Source organism: Phyllobates terribilis, unplaced genomic scaffold (genome assembly GCF_046119375.1).
Source record: "Phyllobates terribilis strain yellow unplaced genomic scaffold, ASM4611937v1 Scaffold_11__3_contigs__length_659146591, whole genome shotgun sequence".
Lineage (NCBI taxonomy): Eukaryota > Metazoa > Chordata > Amphibia > Anura > Dendrobatidae > Phyllobates > Phyllobates terribilis.
The window spans coordinates 135,416,193-135,439,091 of record NW_027362771.1 but is presented as its reverse complement, the minus strand read 5'-3'; the positions used below and the strand labels follow the sequence as shown (position 1 = coordinate 135,439,091).

The 22,899-nt window shown below is 40.1% G+C and overlaps 1 protein-coding gene across 1 annotated transcript in view; it reads right to left on the bottom strand.

Annotated features, from left to right (window-relative positions):
* LRRIQ1 (leucine rich repeats and IQ motif containing 1) overlaps positions 1 to 22,899 on the bottom strand; it is a 195,885-nt gene that overhangs the window by 73,932 nt on the left and 99,054 nt on the right. Inside the window, exons 14-19 of the mRNA XM_073651622.1 lie at positions 21,112 to 21,279; positions 20,657 to 21,013; positions 16,782 to 16,980; positions 12,798 to 12,917; positions 8,550 to 8,636; positions 5,242 to 5,366 (exon numbers count right to left, since the gene is read on the bottom strand). Coding sequence (XP_073507723.1) covers positions 5,242 to 5,366; positions 8,550 to 8,636; positions 12,798 to 12,917; positions 16,782 to 16,980; positions 20,657 to 21,013; positions 21,112 to 21,279 — 1,056 coding nt within the window. The remainder of the gene's footprint in view (positions 1 to 5,241; positions 5,367 to 8,549; positions 8,637 to 12,797; positions 12,918 to 16,781; positions 16,981 to 20,656; positions 21,014 to 21,111; positions 21,280 to 22,899) is intronic.

The window sequence follows — 22,899 nt, the reverse complement described above, 5'->3', positions numbered from 1 at the left end:
GCAGCCAATGATTGGCTGCAGCAGTCAAGTGACTAATGAATGGGTAATTAAATGGGTGAGCAATGACTATTTCTCTATTTCTCATTCCATAGTTTAGGAAAGGTTTTTCTTTAATCTAAGAAACTAATTTATAGTACAAAGTAATGGAAACTGTAGAAAATAATTATCAGAAAACATTATAATATAATAAAAATACTAGGTTTAGTTTAACCCACACAGATATTTTTACCATTTTTTAGTTCAAGTTTTACCCTTATTTTTGGATAGAAAGTAAAAAGATGCTAAATCTGTCATCAACGTGATTAGGCATATGAATAACTGAATCTCTTTTATTTATATTATGTTAAAATTAATAACATAGTCTGAAAGTATAGCTCCAGCTATGAAGAACAAAATTATATTAGAGCCTCCTGCACTACAAATGTTTTACATTGTAACTGTAGGTACACTTTACCTCTTTTAGTGCTTCAGAAATCACACCTTCAAGTGCAGAGCAAACCATAACGATGGTTGGCAATGAAATAAAGTACAATTTCTCTCTCTGAATGAAACTTTCTACTTATTAGATTAGTATTAGCTGTTTAGTGGATTGAGCGGCCAGGTGACCTCTTTAAAAACAGAAATATGTAGAAGAGTTTGTAGAAGAGTTGTTGCTTCTCTCTTTGGCTCCTGGCACACATCATTGTGGTTTTGTTACCACTATGTCAAGGTTTCAGAAAATCAGGCAACTTTTAAGACTATCTGCAGGGGTCCTGAATCAGGTCCTGAATTTGTTATTCTACCTATCCTTTGGGTTTAGAGTTATTGTTTTTCTATTGTCTTTTAGTTTCTTTTGGATAAAGAGGATCTAGTCTCTTATAGTAAATGGTTGCATATGTAATGGCAAATCTGGTGCCTCTTTTCTATTAACTCTGCATTGTGTCATTCTGCTTGTATTCTTGTAAAGATTTACGAATAAATTGACAAGAGGGCGTTACAAATCTACTAGCCATAGAAGTGTGTCTGAACACAGTCTGACACTGATTGGACACTGCCTGACTGTGTAGGGACACCCCCCCAACTAGTAACACCCAGTTGTCACTTTATTCATACACTTCTAGGAGGGATAACAGAGGAACAGCGCAATTTATAATTGTTGCTATATGAAAAGTACAATTATTTCCTTAAATTTATATTCAGGAGAGCTAACTGATCTTCTGTAAAATGTTAATATAAAAATTAAAAAAACATTAAGGCCCCGATTCATCTAGACTGGTGTTGTTCGCACCAGTCTTCATAATTCATTAGGATGCACACACCTATTAAAGAGAACCTAGAACCTGACATCTGATTTGATCCATGCTGCACAATCTATGGGCACTGGTATGTGCATGTATGCAGACACCTGTCAATCCCGGGCAGCGGGTGGGGAGAAGTCACAGGGGTCCCGCCAATCTGACTACTATCCAAAGCAACTTGGTCCCCGGTGGCTATTAAAGTATGTTTTTCTCTGAAACACCACAGCATTTGAGAGTCAAATATACATGGCTGAGTTTATGCAACCAGTGCCGGATACATGCTGCCCAAGGATTGGTCAGCATGTTATCAGGTGTCAGGTTCACTTTAAGTAATCATGTGTGTCTTTAAAATGGAGTGTGCAGTCATGCGACTCGCCACAAATTTTACTCCACTTGGGGACTTAAGGTACATGGCATGTCATGAATTAGAAGAGCAGGCATTGCCACGACTCGTACTGCCTCAAAAATCAATAATACATATTAAGATACAGGTGCATCTCACAAAATTAGAATATCATCAAAAAGTTAATTTATTTCAGTTCTTCAAGTGAAACTCATATATTATATAGAGTCATTACAAACAAAGTGATCTATTTTAAGTGTTTATTTCTGTCAATGATGATTATGGCGTATATCCAATGAAAACACAAAAGTCATGATCTCAGTAAATTACAAAAATTAACAAAAAACACCTGCAAAGGCTTCCTAAGCATTAAAAAAGGCCCCTTAGTCTGTTTCAGTAGGCTCCACAATCATGGGGAAGACTGCTGACTTGACAGATGTCCAGAAGGCAGTCATTGACACACTCCACAAGGTCCCAGAGTTCCAATTTTCATTTGGAAATCAAGGTCCCAGAGTCTGGAGGAAGAGTGGAGAGGCACAAAATCCAAGCTGCTTGAGGTCTAGTGTGAAGTTTCCACATTCAGTGATGGTTTGGGGAGCCATGTCATCTGCTGGTGTAGGTCCACTGTGTTTTATCAAGACCAAAGTCAGTGCAGCCGTCTACCAGGAAATTTTAGAGCGCTTCATGCTTCCCTCTGCCGACAAGCTTTTTGGAGATGGAAATGTCATTCTCCAGCAGGACTTGGCACCTGTCCACACTGCCAAAAGTACCAATACCTGGTTTACAAACAACAGTATCACTGTCATTAATTGGCCAGCAAACTCGTCTGACCTTAACCCCATAGAGAATCTATGAGGTATTGTCAAGAGGAAGATGAGACACCAGACCCAACAATGCAGACATCGAAGGCTGCTATCAAAGCAACCTGGGCTTCCATAACACCTCAGCAGTGCCACAGGCTGATCGCCTCCATGCCACGCCGCATTGATGCAGTAATTGATGCAAAAGGAGCCCCGACCAAGTATTGCATGCATTTACTGAACATACATTTCAGTAGGCCAACATTTCGGATTTTAAAAACATTTTTCAAGCTGTTGTTATACAGTATTCTAATTTACTGAGATAATGACTTTTGTGTTTTCATTGGCTGTAAGCCATAATCATCAACATTAACAGAAATAAACACTTGAAATAGATCACTCTGTTTGTAATGACTCTATATAATATATGAGTTTCACTTTTTGTATTGAAAAAATTAAATAAACTAACTTTTTGATGATATTTTAATTTTGTGAGATGCACCTGAATATTACAAAGTTTTTAATTTTTTTCAGAGAAATCTGCTTCTTTCTGTACCAGGATTGATCATTAAAAGGATAAATCCAGGAATTTAGGGAAAAACAAAAAATGTGGCTAAGCACTAATAGGCAGGCAATTGCAACTTACTTGCCTGCTGTGCCGGGTGCCATTCTTCTCCGGCACAGAGCGGTCGCAGACCGCTCTGTGCCGGGAATTCAGCTGCATCTGCGATGCGATGGGGTGTGACTTCTGACATCATTCTGATTGACTGCCGGCTCCCCCAGTTAGGCCATGTGCCTACGTAGCATTTTTGTAGCGTTTTGCGGCCGCGAAAACGCTTGTAAAACAGTCTGCCATGCAAAGCAATGTGAATTCGGATGTGCTGTGCACATGATGCGCTAATTAGTTCGCTGAATTCGCATTGCGTTGCAAAACGCAGCATGACCATTTCTACTGCGATTACGCTGCAAATTCGTGGCCATTGAGGAACATTGAAACGCAGCAAACCCGCAGGTATATGTGGATTTGCTGCGTTTCAATTAAATTCAATGGCCGCGAATTTGAAGCGTAATCGCGGTGCGTGTGGTACCCAGGATGAAGAGGAGACTACAACTCCTCTTCATCCCGGCTACCACGCGGTGAAAAAAAGAAATAAAAAAGTTAAAAATAAAAAAACCTGTATACTTACCTCTCTGGTCTGCTCCCGGCCGCGTCCTCTCTCCTCGGCGTCCCGCGGTGTACTGGCAGGACCTGTGGTGACGTCATTTAGTCAGTTGATGGTCAAGCGACTGCTGACGTTAGCGGTCAGGTGATGGTCGCGTAACCATCAGCTGACTATTGACGTCACCGCAGGTCCTGCAAGTATAACGCGGGACACCGAGGAGAGAGGATCGCTGCCGCCGTCGGGAGGAGACCAGGGAGGTGAGTATACAGGTTTTTTTTATTTTTAATTCTTTTTTTTTTTTTTTACTATAGATGCAGGTTGTATGGATTTATATTATGTGACCAACTTGTCAAGCACTTTTCCAAGTGATGCTCAAAATCGCTTGGAAAAGTGCTTGAAAAAAAGCAGGCGAAAACGCATGTAAAAACGCTGAAAAAACGCTTCTCTCTGGCAGAAAAAAACGCATGTAAATCTGCATGTGTTATTTCTGCCAGAGAGAGGCAAAAACGCTTTGCATCAAATCTGCTACGTGGGCACATAGCCTTAGGCAGCGGGGATCCGGCTGTAAATCAGAATGACATCAGAAGTCCCGCCCAGTCTACAGAGCGCAGCGGAAAAGAAGCCTTCACTCTGTAGACGTGACGTCAGCAGCGGTTTCCGAATCCCGGCAGGAGCGGCCTGTGACTGCTATGTGCCGGGGAAAAACAGCGCTGTGCACAACAGGCAGGCAAGTTGCAATTACCTACCTGTTAGTACTTAGCCACATTTTTTTGTTGTTGTTTTTTCATAAAGTCCTGGATATCCCCTTTAAATTTTCAAAATTCTCAATTAATGGGTAAAACCTGTATTCAGTGAAGACAGATTGTTACATTACTGAGATAAGAGATGACAGTTGCTTCTAAAAAGATTCTATGAAGGAGAGAGGGAAAAGGAAGAAGATCTGCCCTCCTCCTTCCCCCTACAACTATAGATAGAACATTAGGAGCACCAACTATCATCTTCTATCTCGGTAATGTAAAAATCTTTCTTCACTGAGTACAGCATTTACCCATGAACTGTGAATTTTGATAATGACTGATCAGTCCTATTGTAGAAAGAAGCAGATTTCTATGATGAGATACATTTAAGTTTCTTATTTTCAAATGCATTATTGATTTATGTAATAAAAATTAAAGTGAGGGTTACTCTTTAAAAATGTAGTGTTCGCCAAATGATATTGATTAGCCTTCCTGGTCACCTACTGCATACAGGACAGAAGAGGAAGTCTTCTTCTCCAGTCATTTGCATTAAAGCCATAAAAAAAACCCCGTTGATTAATAGAATGGCTGATGTTGTAAGACACCTAATAAAAAATCCTCCAAAATCTCAAATTGTGGATACGACTCATGGAATGACAATGTAATAAAGGGTTATTTGAAGACCTTTTCCTTGAATAGATGATAATTTGCTGATCGTTGAGGGTCTGACTGCTTGTATTCCCATTGAAGCAGAGAAAAAGGCTCTGTAGAATCTGTCTGAATGGAGCAGTAGCCAGACATGTTCATCACTGCTCTATTCAATCTCCATGGGACTGGCAGAAAAGTTGAGTGCTGTACTCAGCTATCTCTGGCACGCTCAGTTCCCTTTAAGTGTTAATGTAATATGTAAAATAATATTACCTGCTACCATGACTGATTGTTTCATATAGTTGTCCTCTATCTAGTGCAGAAACCTCAGAAACAGCCCAGGCTTCATGTGGGAACCATGGCAAAGAGTATTCCCTGTCCTCTTCACAGATATACATCTGTAAAAAGTAAATAAAAATGAAACAGTTCTGTATACTTACAAAGAGAATAAAGTATATAAAAATACTCTGGAGAGCAGCATTAGGCATGTTATAATCCATTTTGATTGACAAATGAATAAACTATCTTTGCCTTCTCTGTGTTCTCTATACTCTTTTCCCGATGCTCTCTATACTCATTCTATATACACTGAAAACCTACTTTCTACATCAGAGTTCTTTTGAAGTTGAATCCATTTTTCATTGGCTCATTGTTAAGAGTCAATATATAAATAAAAGTTTGGACCGTCTACCTGCCTCACTGAAAAAAAACGTATGGGAACATAGTCTGAACAAACCACAGCTCCTGGCCAGGGGAGGACACAAAAGAGTATATGGTCATTACAGCAGAAGATTGCAAATGCTTTCCGAGAGGTAAAACATTTCCCTTCCTGTTTTTAAATATGCTTTAGGGTGCTTTCACATTGTGTTTTTCACGTTCGTGGGTCCCACTGGGGCTTGCGTTCTAACACCCTTCCCCTGCAAAACAGGATTAGGATATATGCAGCAATGGGGCTGTTAAGCTCGCGCTCGGAGTGTTTAGCGCGAGCGTGGATCGTGGACCCTCTGTGCTAAGACCAGAGGAGAGCCAGGAGGGGTGTGACTAAGCGTCACAGTAAGGCTGACCCCGGATGCACGGCAACTGAGCCCAGGGGAGCGAGACCAGGTACTACACCAGGAATGGCCTAGGGTACATGGCAGCTGACCCCCAAGGGGACAGGGAACTGTAGCAGCGACAGGTGTTGGCAGGAAGAGCAGGGATACAGGTGGGTGCAGCAGGTATACTGACTGGCATGGCTGATATGCAGGCAGGTGCCGGCAGGCATGGGCTGATATACAGGCAGGCACAGCTTATATACAGGTAGGCAGGTGCTGGCGGGCACAGCTGGAATACAGGAACCGGTAGGACCCAGGTCACACTGGATGAACAGGAATGGCTTCAGGAAGAACTAGGTCTCTGGCAGTTGAGGTACAGGACCGCAAGTGTGGACAGGCAGGGAACCGCTGGCGATGTCAGGTACGGAACCACAGATGCGGACAGGCAGGGAACCGCGGATGCGGACAGGCAGGGAACTGCAGATTCCCACAGGAGACACAGGACTCACTTCACACAAGACCAATACAAGGACAGGCACACAAAGGACAGACAGAGCCAAGTTCACACAGGGTACTTACAATGAAGTAGCAAGTGTACACACTAATCACTAATGTTGCACAGCGACAACAGATTAGAGATAGGTACAGATACAGACTCAGCTGGTAAAGGAAGGGGAGCTGCTACAGCAGGTTTAAGGTAGGAACTAATTCAGACAACAGGTTTGGAGGAAGAAAGTCCCCAGGGTGGCAGGTTTGGGCAAGGAGTGGACCTGACAATGGACTTAGCAGCTTACAGGCAAGCTAGACTCTAAAGTCCTTGATGTTGAACAGGCACCTCCCAATGGGGGAGGGTGCCTTAAAGGGGTTTTCCCACCAACAAAAGTTCATTTTAAAAATTGGCTGTGTCTGACCCTGTACGGAATACGTTCTGATCATACCACATCTCCTGGACAGGGGAGGAAGCAAAAGAGTATACAGACATTAGAACAGGGGATCACACAGGATTCAATTTGTGAGGTAAAATATTGTTTTAAAACAAGCAGTGAAATACTGGAGATGGACACCCAGGAGGAGTCTACTATGTCTGAGTGTCTGCCTCCAGTAGGTGTATGCGCCCGAAAACGATACTCGGCAGAGCACATTTGCTCTGCCAGCACTATTATAGTCTATGGCCCCGTTAGCGCATATGTTCGTTTTGTGAGGGGTTCGGACACAAGCCCTGACGGCACCCACGAACGTGCAGATAAGCGCAATGTGAAAGCACCCTTATCTCACGGAAAGAATCAGCTGCGATGCCTATGTTGTCTGTGTACTCCCTTTTGCTTCCTCCCCCGCCCAGGTATGAGGTGGTATGATCAGACCATGTTCCAGTACGGTCAGACACAGCCATTACACAGTACACAGCAGGGGCACATTTATAAGATTATCTCAGCACAGGAACATTTTATTTAAACATCCAATTGTGGAAATTATTATTATTCCAAAATCTATTGATTAAAATGTACTTTGCTTGTGGGAAACCCCTTTGAGGTAAAACAGAACATCTGCGATTTCTAGCACTGACAGTGGGCATTTTTGTTTTCATTCTTTCAAGGTATAGAGTTCCAAATTGAGCATTTAACATCAGGAGAACATTTGTTGGATGGGTCTAAACATTTGTGCTGCAATTGCAATTCTGAGACCTTTCAGCTTGTGAATTGGCCATGATCAAGAACAAAACATAAAAAGTTAGATTTCGTAAGCCAATGTGTACTGGAGCAGGATGTGTCAGATTAATTACGCGGGTATACACCTAAATTTGGGACAGTGCTAACAACAATGAAAATAAAATCTACATCTGCTATAAGTAAGCATCCATGCGCTATAATTTAAGCCAAATTTTCATGATATTTATTAGTAAATATGTTAGGCAGATGGTAGCCCCAAACGTCTTGGATAAGACTGCCCACTTTTACACCACTTTTCAAATGTGGCGGCAGGAATTGGAAGTCAAAAATTTGATTGTGAATATGTTGTGTAGCAAAATGTGCACCTCTTTTAGGCTATAAATGTGTTAATAAATCTGCCCGATAAAGTATGGTTAAGCTGCCAGAGTTATCTTATATCAACCTATAAACACAATTGAAGAGCATTTGATGCAATTCCGCCCAAGAACGGACACACAAAATAATAGTGGAATATAAAACATTAATATAAGTTAGAAAGTTCTAGTAACCATGAAGATACTCAGTTTTTAATAGTAGATATTTACATTGTTTGTAATACTACATCAACTAGCGATTTCTCACACTGTGCCAGAAATGCAGCTGCCACATATCAGAAATGTGTTTTTTCACATTCTTTCTTTTTTTAACATTAAGCTACTGTGAAAGAGTGTTGAAAAAAATCCAAAATAAAGACAGATATAAAATAGAAGAGAAATAGCAGCTGGGGAGAAACAGAGTCAATGGCATCTTAAAACAGGCCAATAAATCACTACATTAATCACTGCGGCACAAAAAACCTCAGTGGATGATGAAAGGCTAAGACATCCCAATGACATGTTACCTTTGGTCGTTCTGGTTTACTGAAGACATGTAGTGCTCTAGAATGGGAAAGGGCAGGATCTACTACCCAGTCTTTTTCGAAAACATTCTTAAATTAAAAAAAAAAGTCAATGAAAATCCTAATAAATCAAACAATTGCAGCAATGAGGGAACAATATGTTATAGTGCAGTACAAAAGCAAATGAACAAGACTATCTATCCTTAGAGATCACATAGCAATTTACCCCGCGTTTACATGAATTTCTTAAAGGGTAACCATACTTTCCAGAAACGTTTCAGACTAAGCTATCCTGGGTGTGTACATTAGAAATAATACTATATCTGGCCATTATACAACTTGTAGCCTGTGTTTTCACAAGTTTTCCCCTTTGCAGGATCCACCTCTTAATTTTCAATAGACTCTGAGCTGGTGGGAGGAGAATAGCTGCTATGATCTCTCCAGTACATATCACAACACACAGAGAGGGATTCCTGCTCTTTATTTCTTTTTTGATAGTAGCTAAGCAAAAAATAGGGGATTGCTGGTTGGCGCCTAATCCACTGAAATGATCTGGCTTAAATAATAATCCAAGATTCAAAATTGATGCCATTTTTTGGGCCAAAGATAACAGTAAGGCAGTCACCTAGTATACAACAGATTATCCGAATAGGATCCTTAGCAGGACATCAGCTCAGTTTATTTCCTTTAAAGGGTATTTCCATCGGCAAGATCCTATCCCAATATGTAGTAGCAGATGTAATAATAATAATATTAGCAAATAATTCAGATTAGAAATGTAGTATAGTTTTTCTGATTCGCTATGTCTCTTTCCTCATGTGCAGGCATTGCAGGACCTTAGGTATCCATGGTTATGACCACAAGCAACTAGCTGTCAGTGGACGTAGCCATGGATACCCAAGGTCCTGCGATGCCTGCACATGAGGAAAGAGACATAGTGATTCAAAAATACTATACTACATTTCTAATTGGAGGTATTTGCTAATATTACTATTATTACACCTGCTACATATTGGGATAGGATCTTGGAGATGGGAATACCCCTTTAAATGTAGGAACTGGACTGAGCTGACATCCAGCGTATTAAGGTACACTTACATGCAGTTTTTGAAAGAACACAGGAGGGATGTTGTCCCAAACATCTTGGAGAACTAACCACAGATCTTCCGTGAATGTAGGCTTGTGCAAATCCTTCTGTCTCTTCATGTAATCAGAGACAAAGTCGATGATTAATAATAATAATAATAATAATAATTGGCTCTATTAGGGCCTAATCCTCAATTCCATGATTATTTGTTCTTCTTTAGTCGGAAGATAGTTCTTAATGACATTGGCTTTATGCTTGGGGTCGTTATTATGTTGCATAAAACTTTTGGAGCCAATCAGATGCCACCCTGATGGTATTGTATGATGGACATCCATCTGCCTGTATTGCTCAGCATTGAGGATACCTTTAATCTTGACAAAATCCCCAACTCTGTTGAAATGCAGCCCCCAAACTTGCAAGGAAACTCCACCATATGTCACTGTGCAGATATTCATTACTGAAGCACCCTAAACCAGCCCTTCAGTGAACAAACTGCTTCTGTTACAACCAAATATGTTAAGTTTTGACTCATCAGTCCAGAGAACCTTCTGACATTTTATTTCACCTCAGTTTCTATGTTTTGTGCAAAGTTAAATTACTTGGCCTTGTTTCCGTGTCGAAGGTATGGCTTTAAAGCCACAATTCGTCCATGAAGTCCACTTTTGGCCTGACTTTTTCAGAATAGATGGGTGTAGCTGGGTCCCACTGCTTACTGGCAGTTCTGAACTGATGGCACTGCAGGACATCTTCCAATTTCGAAGGGAAATAGTCATGATGTGTCTTTCATCTACTGCATTTCGTTTCCTCAGCTGACTAATGCGACTTCTGTTTTCAATGTTGCCATTTCTTGGTATCCTCAGTGCTAAGAAATATAGGCAGAAACATATCCATCATGCAAATACAATCAAGGAGGCGCCTGATTGGCTACAAATTTATATTAGTAGTGATAATATGTCCCCCAAAGAGCCCTGATCTCAAAATCATCGAGTTTTTCTGGGATTACATGAAAAGATATAAGGATTTGCACAAGCCTGCATCCACAGAAGAGCAGTGGTTAATTCTCCAAGATGTTTGGAACAACCTCACTACCAAGTTCCTTCAAAAACTGTGTGCAAGTGTACCTAGAAGAATACATGATTTCATGCTGCATTGAATTGAAGAGTCGGATGGCGGTATAACTCATATGAGGATCGCAAGGAAATGCTTAGACTGGCCATCGGCTCTTGTGACCCAAGCATGACAGCTGCATAGAAATGCATGGTGTCATGCTTGTGTCAGAAGAGCCGACGGTCAGTCCAAACATTGCAATGTGATCCTCGTCTGAGTTATACGGACATCTGACTCTTCCCAAATGCAAATAGTGGTCACGCCAAACAATGATTTGGATTTAAATTTCTCTTTTGTTCACTAGCATTGTATTAATTGATAAAAATAAACTATCACTTCTATTTTTGAAGGCATTCTTACTTTGCAACTTTTTTATTAAGTTTATTAACTTCTTTTTGACAACAGCCGAATATCAGGTGTGCAGATATGGCACAAACTTTTGAGGTAAGCATACACCATACAAGATTGAAACTGGATATCGGATATGAATATACATATACACTGTAAATGCTTCCGTTTCGGTGACCTCTCAACGAAGCATTTCTCTGCAAAATGTGCGTTGGGGGCAGTGGGACCCTGGTTGCCTACTTGATATGTATTATTTGGTCCCTTAACACTACCCAGAACTTTTTATATTACTACACTCTCAGCAATTTGATATCACTGCACTAATTATGCAGTTTTTATATACATGCTCTGTATGGGTGGCATACTTGTTTCTTTGGTCCTCTTAATCTGTATAGAGTGGGCTCAGTTCCTGAACTCTCTCCACATGTGCACATGTGATAGTCAGCTCCTATCTTGTATACAGTGGGCTCAGTTCCGGACTGCTCTCCACATGTGCACATCTGATAGCCAGCTCTCATCTTGTATAGAGTGGGCTCAGTTCCTGAACTCTCTCCATATGTGCACATCTGATAGCCAGCTCCCATCTTGTATACAGTGGGCTCAGCGACTGAACTCTCTCCACGTGTGCGCATGATAGCCAGCTCTCATCTTGTATAGAGTGGGCTCAGTTCCTGAACTCTCTCCATATGTGCACATCTGATAGCCAGCTCCCATCTTGTATACAGTGGGCTCAGCGACTGAACTCTCTCCACGTGTGCGCATGATAGCCAGCTCTCATCTTGTATAGAGTGGGCTCAGTTCCTGACTGATCTCCACATGTGCACATCTTATAGCTAGCTCCCATTTTGTATAGAGTGGGCTCAGCTCCTGAACTCTCTCCATATGTACACATCTAATAGCCAGCTCCCATCTTGTATAGAGTGGGCTCAGTTCCTGAACGCTCTCCATATGTGCACATCTAATAGCCAGCTCCCATCTTTTATAGAGTGGGCTCAGTTCCTGACCGCTCTCCACATGTGTGCATCCGATAGCCAGCTCCCATGTTGTATAGAGTGGGCTCAGTTGCTGAACTCTCTCCACATGTGCGCATCCGATAGCCAGCTCCCATTTTGTATAGTGGGGGCTCAGCTCCTGAACTCTTTCCACATGAGCGCATCTGATAGCCAGCTCCCATCTTGTATAAAGTGGGCTTAGCTCCTGAACTCTCTCCATATGTGCACTTCTGATAGCCCGCTCCCATCTTGAATAGAGTGGGCTCAGTTCCTGAACCATCTCCATATGTGCACATTTGATAGCCAGCTCTCATTTTGAATAGAGTGGGCTCAGTTCCTGAACTCCCTTCATATGTGCACATCTGATAGCCAGCTCCCATCTTGAATAGAGTGGGCACAGTTTCTGACTCTCTCCACATGTGCGCATCCCATAGCCAGATCCCATTTTGTACAGTGTGGGCTCAGTTCCTGAACTCTCTCCATATGTGTGCATTCGATAACCAGTTCCCATCTTGTATGGACTGGTCTTTGGTCTTAACAGATGAGCGCATATGGTGTGAGCTCAGGAGCTATTTGGCGGTTGCCGAAAAGGGGTTAATAAACACGGGATAAATTTATTAAAACACTGATGTCACAATTAATACATGATCATGCTAGATGTTTTCAAAAATATATATTTAGGACAAACATGCATTTTGATTACTTAGCATTTCTTACTTCATCAAATGAAAACTCATCCAAATTCACTTCTTCAAAGTCGTCTTCCAACTCTTCTCTATCAATACCAGCAAAAGCAGCAGCTAATTTTTTTCGTAAAAAGAATCCTTTCCAAGCTGCCTAAAAAAAAATCAACAGATGTCATAGAAGAATTGTAGATCATCTGCAAATACAGATTCACAATGTTATCCCATTAGGCAGATAAAACATCTCAGAGCTTTGTTTAATAGCTCAATGATCTGTTTTCTGAACTTTATGTGACATCTAAAACTACAAGACAAATTAAATGCCTGCATGTGTCTGAGGCTAAGAATACCCAAGAGGGTCTCTTCAAGTAAGCAGAAAGGAATTCTTGAACTCCCCTCACTGCATGCAGCTTGGGTCAACTAATTAATAATTTGACAATTCCTTTAGGGTGTTTAAGAGCCTCGGGGAAAAGATGATACAAAGAGAAAGCAAAGTGTGTACTTGCAACCTTTAACATCCAAATTAGTGAGACTCAAACAACCTCTTGTCTAAAACTTGTAGTGTTAAGAGTGTCTAGCTATTTATAGAACTGAGCTACGGGCAGATTTTGGCTTTTCGGCATATATCGGAGGCATCCTTCTTATATTTTAAAAATAAACCGTGAAAAAAAGAAACGTGCCACTTGTAAATAGGACCATTGTGGTGTTCTTAAGAGAAATAAAAACACAGCATCTAACATAATTCACAAAAAAATTCCAAGAATGGCAATGATCCAGCGGTCAATATGCTGGCAAGAATAGAGCAACTGAGCAAAATGTTCTCCTCTATCTCTTAGTTCAAGACAGTCAATTAAGTCTGTAGGTAAGTTAAAAGGTTCATGTATGGATGAAAAAGAGACAAAATAAATAAAAAGAGAAAAGAACAGATTGTAAACTCTTCAGTTTATATACAGTGCCTACAAGTAGTATTCAACCCCCTGCAGATTTAGCAGGTTTGATAAGATGCAAATAAGTTAGAGCCTTCAAACTGCAAACGAGAGTAGGTTTTATGAACAGAAGCATAAATCTTACAAACCAAAAAGTTATGTTGCTCAGTTGAATTTTATTAAATTTTAAAAGTGTGGGTCAATTATTATACAACCCCTATGTTTAATATTTTGTGGAATAACCCTTGTTTGCAATTACAGCTAATAATCGTCTTTTATAAGACCTGATCAGGCCGGCACAGGTCTGTGGAGTTATCTTGGCCCACTCCTCCATGCAGATCTTCTCCAAGTTATCTAGGTTCTTTGGGTGTCTCATGTGGACTTTATTCTTGAGCTCCTTCCACAAGTTTTTAATTGGGTTAAGGTCAGGAGACTGACTAGGCCACTCCAACACCTTGACTTTTTCCCTCTTGAACCAGGCCTTGGTTTTCTTGGCTGTGTGCTTTGGGTCGTTGTCTTGTTGGAAGATGAAATTACGCCCCATCTTAAGATCCTTGATTGAGGAGCGGAGGTTCTTGGCCAAAATCTCCAGGTAGGCCGTGCTATCCATCTTCCCATGGATGCGGACCAGATGGCCAGGCCCCTTGGCTGAGAAACAGCCCCACAGCATGATGCTGCCACCACCATGCTTGACTGTAGGGATGGTATTCTTGGGGTCGTATGCAGTGCCATCCAGTCTCCAAACGTCACGTGTGTGGTTGGCACCAAAGATCTCGATCTTGGTCTCATCAGACCATAGAACCTTGAACCAGTCTGTCTCAGAGTCCTCCAAGTGATCATGAGCAAACTGTAGACGAGCCTTGACATGACGCTTTGAAAGTAAAGGTACCTTACGGGCTCGTCTGGAACGGAGACCATTGCGGTGGAGTACGTTACTTATGGTATTGACTGAAACCAATGTCCCCACTGCCATGAGATCTTCCCGGAGCTCCTTCCTTGTTGTCCTTGGGTTAGCCTTGACTCTTCGGACAAGCCTGGCCTCGGTACGGGAGGACACTTTCAAAGGCTGTCCAGGCCGTGGAAGGCTAACAGTAGTTCCATAAGCCTTCCACTTATGGATGATGCTCCCAACAGTGGAGACAGGTAGGCCCAACTCCTTGGAAAGGGTTTTGTACCCCTTGCCAGCCTTGTGACCCTCCACGATCTTGTCTCTGATGGCCTTGGAATGCTCCTTTGTCTTTCCCATGTTGACCATGTCTGAGTGCTGTTCACAAGTTTGGGGAGGGTCTTAAATAGTCAGAAAAGGCTGTCAAAAGAGATCTTTAATTCACACATGTGAAGCTCATTATTCTTGGTGCCTGAACTACTTCTTAATACTTTAGGGGGACCAAACAGAATTCTTGTGGTTTGAGGGGTTGAATAATAAATGACACTCTGAATTAACTTTTAACGTTTTAAAAAAAAAAAAAAAAAAAAAATTTGCTGCAGTGCATTTCCCACTTCCAGGCTGATCTACAGTACAAATGTCACAATGCCAAGTTAATTCCGCATGTGTCAACCAGCTAAATCTGCAGGGGGTTGAATACTACTTGTAGGCACTGTAAATTATCAGGGGCTAAATAGTAGTAGGAACAGGGTATTCTGGCCATATACAGTCAAATGTCTGATAGGACCTTAGCTACTGGTCGATCGGAGGTCCCTGTTGGGCATAAGATGGCCACAAAACGGCAAACAAGAATAGGAGTCCCTCCATTATGGTCTATAGGAGTTATGAACATGACTTTTGACAGAAAGAACTTGACATTATTCCTTACTGCCAGCACTAACCATAACGTCGCGTCAACTGAGTTATTTAATTCTAGGTGTCAGCACAGTGGCCTATATTTTTTATTTTACTATATGTGTAGCTTCTTGATTAAATACATAAATTGTAGTATTTCAGGGAAACTATTCAGATAACTGTAGCAGATGAACAGATCAAGTCTTCTATAGTTGGAACTGCTCTTACAAAGCAGCTTGCGGCTCTAGTTCATAGATGGGAGGTCATTTATTTTCATTTTTTGCATCCTTGGTAATGTTGAACACCAGCATCTTTTTCTGTAGTGCTACATCTTCAGTGCCAGCACATATACACGATGTGGTATGATCCACTGCCGAGGGGCCAAAAATAACAAAATACCTGACAAAGTCATTTTACCATTACACACAACTATTTCTGATATAAGGTTCCATATTATAGGAATTTTGCAAAGCGGAATAGAATTTCTAACTAAAAAAAAAGAAGAAAAAATATATCATCCCTCAAACATCCCCCTTTTCATTTACGCTCACTGAAACATAAGTACAAAAACATTAAAGGGTTAGAGAGGTGAGTGCAGTGTCGGGACTCTGCTTCTATCCCCGCCACCGCAGCTTCTAACTGTGAAACAAAATGTCATCAGGGGGACAGAGATAAAAGCAGTGAAGGACACCGGCACCACCCTCAAATAAATTGTCAACAACGGGGACTGGTGGTGTCATACTGCTTTGATCACCGCCCCCTGATTTGTTTGAAGGCAGTGCTAGAAGCAGAGGGACAGTGCTGGTGTCATTCACTGCTTCTATTTTCATCCCCTGACTATGTCTTGTTTCACAGTTAGAAGATGGTGTGGGGGAGAAAGAAGCAGAGTCCAGACGCTGAACTCACCTCTCCCACAGCTTCTATCACCAAGGATCCAGGACATCTTCAGAGGTGGGTGATGCAAGAGACTGTAGTAAGTAACTGCAGCGCCACCCCCTGATGACGTCCTGTTCCAGGAGAAGCAATAAAATCTGTAGAGAAACGAGTGCAGCCCCGGCCTCCAGTGATGTCCTGTTTGAGACTCCTGTCAAACGAAATGTCATAAAAAAATAAGTAAATAAATCACATTTAAGGATTAGATAGATGGGGAGAAGTGTAGGGTATTGTATAATAAAGCTAATTATAAATGTAGTTAGAGTGTAAATATAGATATTTGGAAAGGAAATTTAAGTGCCAGACCACCCCTTTAATATTTTATATTATATTACCTATTATGTTTTATTATAAAATATATTTATTATATTAAATTTACCTGTATTACTGCGGCAGCCTCTTGTTTGATCTCTGATGTCTTGGAATTTGCACATTTCTTATGCAAGGATTTTTTTCTGCTGTAATAATGACGCCATGCTGTCTGTATAACAGAGGCAGCCTCATGAAGCTTTGTATAATAATGGATATCCCTCCGGATTACATACCCTCGCCAGTGAGATTGGATAAGAACTGCAGCACTTGTGTAAAAAGACAAGTCATGAATATGAATTCAGAAAACATCCAATACATAATATCTTATTTAATTATAGATTTTTTTTATTTTTATTTGTGAGCCAAAATTGTATGAAAGGGTTTTACTGGATCATTAGGATAGACCATCAATATTAGAAGGGTGGGTGTCTGATTCTTGATACCCCTGCTGATCAGATGTATGATGTGGCTGCAGGGCTAGTAGCAATTGTGCTGGATATTGCAGCATTGTCCCATTCAATAAGAATAGGCCATCAATAATGTGATCTCAGAAAACTTCTTTAAACGGACACATCTTATTGGTATTTTCAGCTTATCAAATTACAGAAATAAGATAGTTATCAACAGAAAAAACTGCAGGGAGGAAAAAATAGCCTTGCAGCATTAGTATTAACATCTTAATGCAAAATGACGTATAGGTTCTGCTGGGTGCCCGTGTGAAAGGGGCTTTGGAGCTCAGCTCTATCTACACGTGGTAGACGTATGTAACAGCAGTGGCTGGAGCTTAGCTCCAACTGCTGCTGTTAACCATTTAACTGCTGCTGTCCATTTAAAAAGTGCACTAGCACATACTGGTGCCCCATGACGCGATTGTAGGGCACAAATGGAGTAAAATAGCAGCTGGATACCTGATAAAGGCAATTGTGGCTGCTATCTTGATATTACTGTGGAACTCAGTCACATGCTGTAGTGTTGCAGTATATAGTGTAAGCAATCGGACAATGGCAGCTTCAAATCCCTTAAGGAGACTAAGAAAAAAGCTAAAAGTACAAAAAAAAATTTTTTTTAAATATTAAAAAAAAAATGAAAAAAATAAACATATTTGGTATCTCAATGTCTATAAAAGTTAAAATCTGTCAAAATATAAAATTATTTAACCCATACGGTAAAAGCCACAACAAAAAAAAAAGCCAGAATTGCATTTTTTTGGTCACCACTCCTCCATAAAAGGAAAAAAAAAAAAAGATCAAAACATTGTAAGTATCCCAAATTGAAACTATTGAATTTAAACTAAAAAATACTTTGCAAGTTTGGTATCGAACTGAGCTGGAGAATTATGTTTCAAGGTCATTTTTACCACAGACTGAATGAATGAATGAAACCCAAAAAATCATGGCAGAATTGCATTATTTCCCCAATTCATCCCACTTGGATTTTTTTTTCTGTTTTCCTGCACACTGATTTATTAGGCTTTATATTATGAACTATTTTCAAAAGATGTTGAAATTGAAAGAAATTGTTTAACAGTACTTTCTTTATTTTAAAGGATTTGACCACTACTTTTTTATCTTTAGGATAGGCCAACAATATCTGATGGGTGGGTGTGTGACACTCATCTGCTACTGTGTGATCAGCTGTTACTGACGAAAGGATGAACTTCTCGAATGCTGCTGGACCACAAATGATAATGGCTGAGGCTGGGTAATAGAGATCCACCCCCTATTCATTTGGTAGAGCAGCATCCGAGAAATTTTGCCCAACACCATCGCCGATAACAGCTGATCAGCGGGAGTGCTGGATGTCGCACTGCTACCAATCAGATCTTGATGGCCTATACTCAGGATAAAAATAAATAAAATAAAGCCAGCACCTTTCCCAAGACATGACAGCTGATTTAGTCAGCCATTATGTGCCTTTAACAGCTGGGGGTGGAGTGGTGCTCCGGCCACGGTTGTCAACCAGTTAAATCCTGCGGTCAATCACTGACAGTGGGATATAACATGCGCCAGGCGGAAGTATGTCATTCATCCTGCCCATTGGTGCCCCTGTCACATTATGATGGGGCACCAATGGGTTGTTATGGCAGCCGGGGATCTGCTGAAGACTCCGTGCCTGTCATTACAATCCTCCTGTGAATGCCGGCCCGTGGCTGGCGTTCATAGTAGATTGTGATTTCTGCTATACATAGCAGTGCTGAAGCATAGCATTGCTATGTATAGCACAAGCGACTGGAGGCTTGGGGACTATTAAATAAAGTAAAAAGTTTAAAAAATATATATATTTTTTAAAAATATGAAAAAATAAATAAAAAAACCCACAAAATTTCAAATCACCCTTTTGCCTCATTGAAAATAAAACAATAAAAAATACACATTTCATATCGCTTCATTCAGAAATGTCCGATTTATCAAAATATAAAATAAATTAACCAGATTGGTAAACAGAGTAACGAGAAAAAATCGAAACGCCAGAATTAAGTTATTTTGGCCGCTGCAACATTGCAATAAAATGCAATAAGAGGCGATCAAAACATCATATCTACCCCAAAATGGTATCAGTAACAACATGAGCTCAGGGAACAAAAAATGAGCCCTCACCCGGCCCCAGATCCTGAAAAATTAAAATGTTACGGGTCTCAGAAAATTGCGACAAAAGCAAAAAAAAAAAATTTCATACAAATTTCCACATTTTTTTCACAACTTAGATATAAAAAAAAACCTATACATGTTTGGTATCTGCGTACTGACCTTGTTTTCAAATAGTACTTTTTTGGCAATTTCACTGCACTTGGAAATTTTTTCACATTTTCCAGTACATTATATGGTAAAATTGATCAAGTCATTGAAAACGACAACTTTTGCCGCAAAAAACAACCCATCATACGACTATATTGACGGAAAAATAAAATCATAGCTCTTGGAATAAGGGGAGGAAAAAACTCAAGAATGAAAAAAGGAAAATGGGCAGGTGGTGAAGGGGATAAAGAGAGCAGTTCAGTAGGTAGCTTTACGGGCAATGCTACATGGGTACAAAGCATGCAAACAGCTCTCTAGGAAAAATAAAAAATGATCATTGCAAAAACATGTGCACACGATAAATAATGTCATCATGACAAGGGTTAAGGGGGTGGGGCTACATGAGTTACATTAAGTTACATTGTTTGTAAATGGTATAAGAGGTAGCATTCTCAGTGAATAAACAGAAACTGATTTGCTCACAACAAGTGTGCATTCTTTTCTCCGAGCGCTCGTTATTTTGAAGGGCCAGAAGCCAGAAACTCATCTTCAGACAGCTTACTTTGTTCCTTATGTTCCGCCAGAGAGCCAATTTGCATACTTTTCTCCCATGAAGCATTGCCTCTATGAAGGCACACTCAGATGGTCTCCTAAAGGAGAATCAGTTCTTCCCCCACATTGCTTCAAAGGCGTCGCACTCAACTAGCAAGACTGTGCTCTATAGAAGAGGAACAAACACCCCAAAATAGGCTGTCTGTAGTGAGATATCTGCCTTAGCATTTATCCCTGGTCGTTTTGAAAGGCTCATAAAAGACCGTAATTTATAAGATAGCGACATCTCCTAGGAGGTACTTTCAAAGTAGTTTATATTCCACAAGTAGATACTGCATTAAATTTGTTTGCAATGCGAGAGAGCTCATAGTAAAAGGAATGATGACCTTTCATGCAATATGTGGACTGCCGTCACACAGGTTTGGACAAATCTATCCCCTTTTCTTGATAAGCTGTTAAATTGAGAGTCAAGTCAAACAACGATATTTTAAAATTAGTCAAACAATGCTTATAATTTGGAAATGTTAAATAATGGTGGAATTTATGAAAGAATTAAATTATCTCCAGTATTCATTTATGAAGATTATCGTAAAGAGTATTAAAAACTGCAAACCGGTTGAGGAGGACACTGTATGATGAAAGAGGTGCTACTCACGCTTCTCTAGAATGTACTTTTTTAGTTGACATCTCTGATTGCCGAGGTGGATTTCTCATGCCTACTCTACTGTTGGCTTTCGTAGAGGAGCGCTCATGCACATACTGAGCTGGTTGGAAGGTGATCTGTTTTGTGTCTCTATTTTTATCTTCGTGAGGACCATTAATAATAGGACTACTAAGCTGCCTTCTCTCAAGTCCTACTTGACTTTCATTGTCTCTAAGAATCTCTGGATCTTCTCTTTCAGCAATGTCTGTATCGCCATACTCATGTGCATATCTATATACATTACTGATTTCTAATATTTCTTTTAGTGAGCTACAGTATATTCCCAGTTTGTCTAAAGAAGACGATAGCCTGTAAAGAAAAAAAAAAAAAAAGAGACAAAAATGTTCAAAGACTATGGATAAGCATCAATGATCACTAATATTTTTCCTTACGATGTTACTACATACCTCTCCTCGCCATTTACTATATGCCAGAGTTTGCCAATATTGGAAATTTGGTGCTGACATAGTGCCAAGAAGCTTCCTGAAGGTGCATTGTGGCTTTCTTTATCTTCAGCCTTTATTTCATCATCATTCAGGAAACTCAACGCAGGTAAAGTTTTTTGTAAATTGAGACTAAAATAAATAAGACGCAACACAATGACGTATTTCAAGTTCAATATTTCAAAATACATATTCATTAATACTGTACATTTCAAAACCAATTTTAATTTTAGCTTTATTGTGGCAATAAAAAAACAAAACAAATAGGAACACCACTCCAAAGAAAAAAAAAACAGTTTACTGAAAATGCTACCAGCTGAGTCTTCCCATATAGAAACATATGTCACAACCTTCAGCTAGAGCGGTGCTTCCCAAACCCCGTCCTTGCAGCCCCTAACACATCATGTATTCAGGATTCCCTTAGTATTACACAGGTGAGAGAACCTGTGGCAGTCTCTGATGCCTTGAAGATAATTCCATCACCTGTGTAATACTAAAGAAGTCCTGAAAATATGATTTGTTGGGGGCCGTGAGGACGGAGTTTGGAAAACACTTTGCTAGTTATGCAACTGAAAATGCTCCCATAACACTGTATACCTCCGATAGAAATCTGATGAATTTAGGTTTATTGCACCAAATACAATCACTTCATTTATTTTCTAAACTATCAGACACTTGATTTCTCTGGTACTGACAACTGCTCCTTTTTCTGAACTGGTTTTCCTACATGACGAAAGGCTTCCACATATGCTCCAAATGTCTTCATTCTTGGTTGAGGAACCTAGAAAGGTGACTACCATGTAATTTACTGTTGAAAACGTTTACCTCTTACCGCTACAGCCAGTTTTGGCATTTACGACATGGCACATTATTCAGTTTTTTTCATTGCCACATTAGGAGAACCATAACTTTTTTTTTTAAATAAACATTGCTATAGGGGGTTTTCTTACAAAATGGGTTGAATTTTTCAATGGTTTATAACTAAATTATTTGTTGGCGGAAATGGTTAAAAGTTTTAACTATTTCAGTTTTTCAACATGTAGTATAAACTCTGCATAACACTTATTTTTCATCTACAAAGCACTGGGAGGACTTGCTTATTAAGAGATGGGCTATGGGTCTTATTGGTACAATTTAGGGATTCATATGACTTTTTAGTCTCTTAAATCTCTTTTTTTGGAGAAAGATCAGCAAAGAAATCAATTACAGGTTTACTATATTGGTTAAAAAATGTGATAAGTTTATGATTAACCCCTTTACGACCTTGGGATTTTCCATTTTTGCATTTTCGTTTTTTGCTCCCCTTGTTCCCAGAGCCAAAGCGTTTTTATTTTTTGGGCAATATGGCCATGTGAGGGCTTACTTTTTGCGGGACGAGTTGTACTTTTAAACGCCATTACTAGTTTTACCATATCGTGTACTGGAAAACGGGAAAAAAATTCCAAGTGCGGTGAAATTGCAAAAAAAATGCAATTCCACAGTTGTTTTTTTTTTCTTTCCACGTTCACTGGATGCTAAAACTACCCTGCCATTATCATTCTCCAGGTCATTAAGAGTTCGTAGACACCAAACATGTATAGGTTCTTTTTTATTTAAGTGGTGAAAAAAAAATCCAAAATTTGCTTACAAAGAAAAACAATGGCGCCATTTTCCGAGACCCGTAGCGTCTCCATTTTTCGGGATCTGTGGCAAGATGAGGGCTTATTTTTTGAGCGCTGGGCTGACGTTTTTATTGACACCATTTTGGGGTAG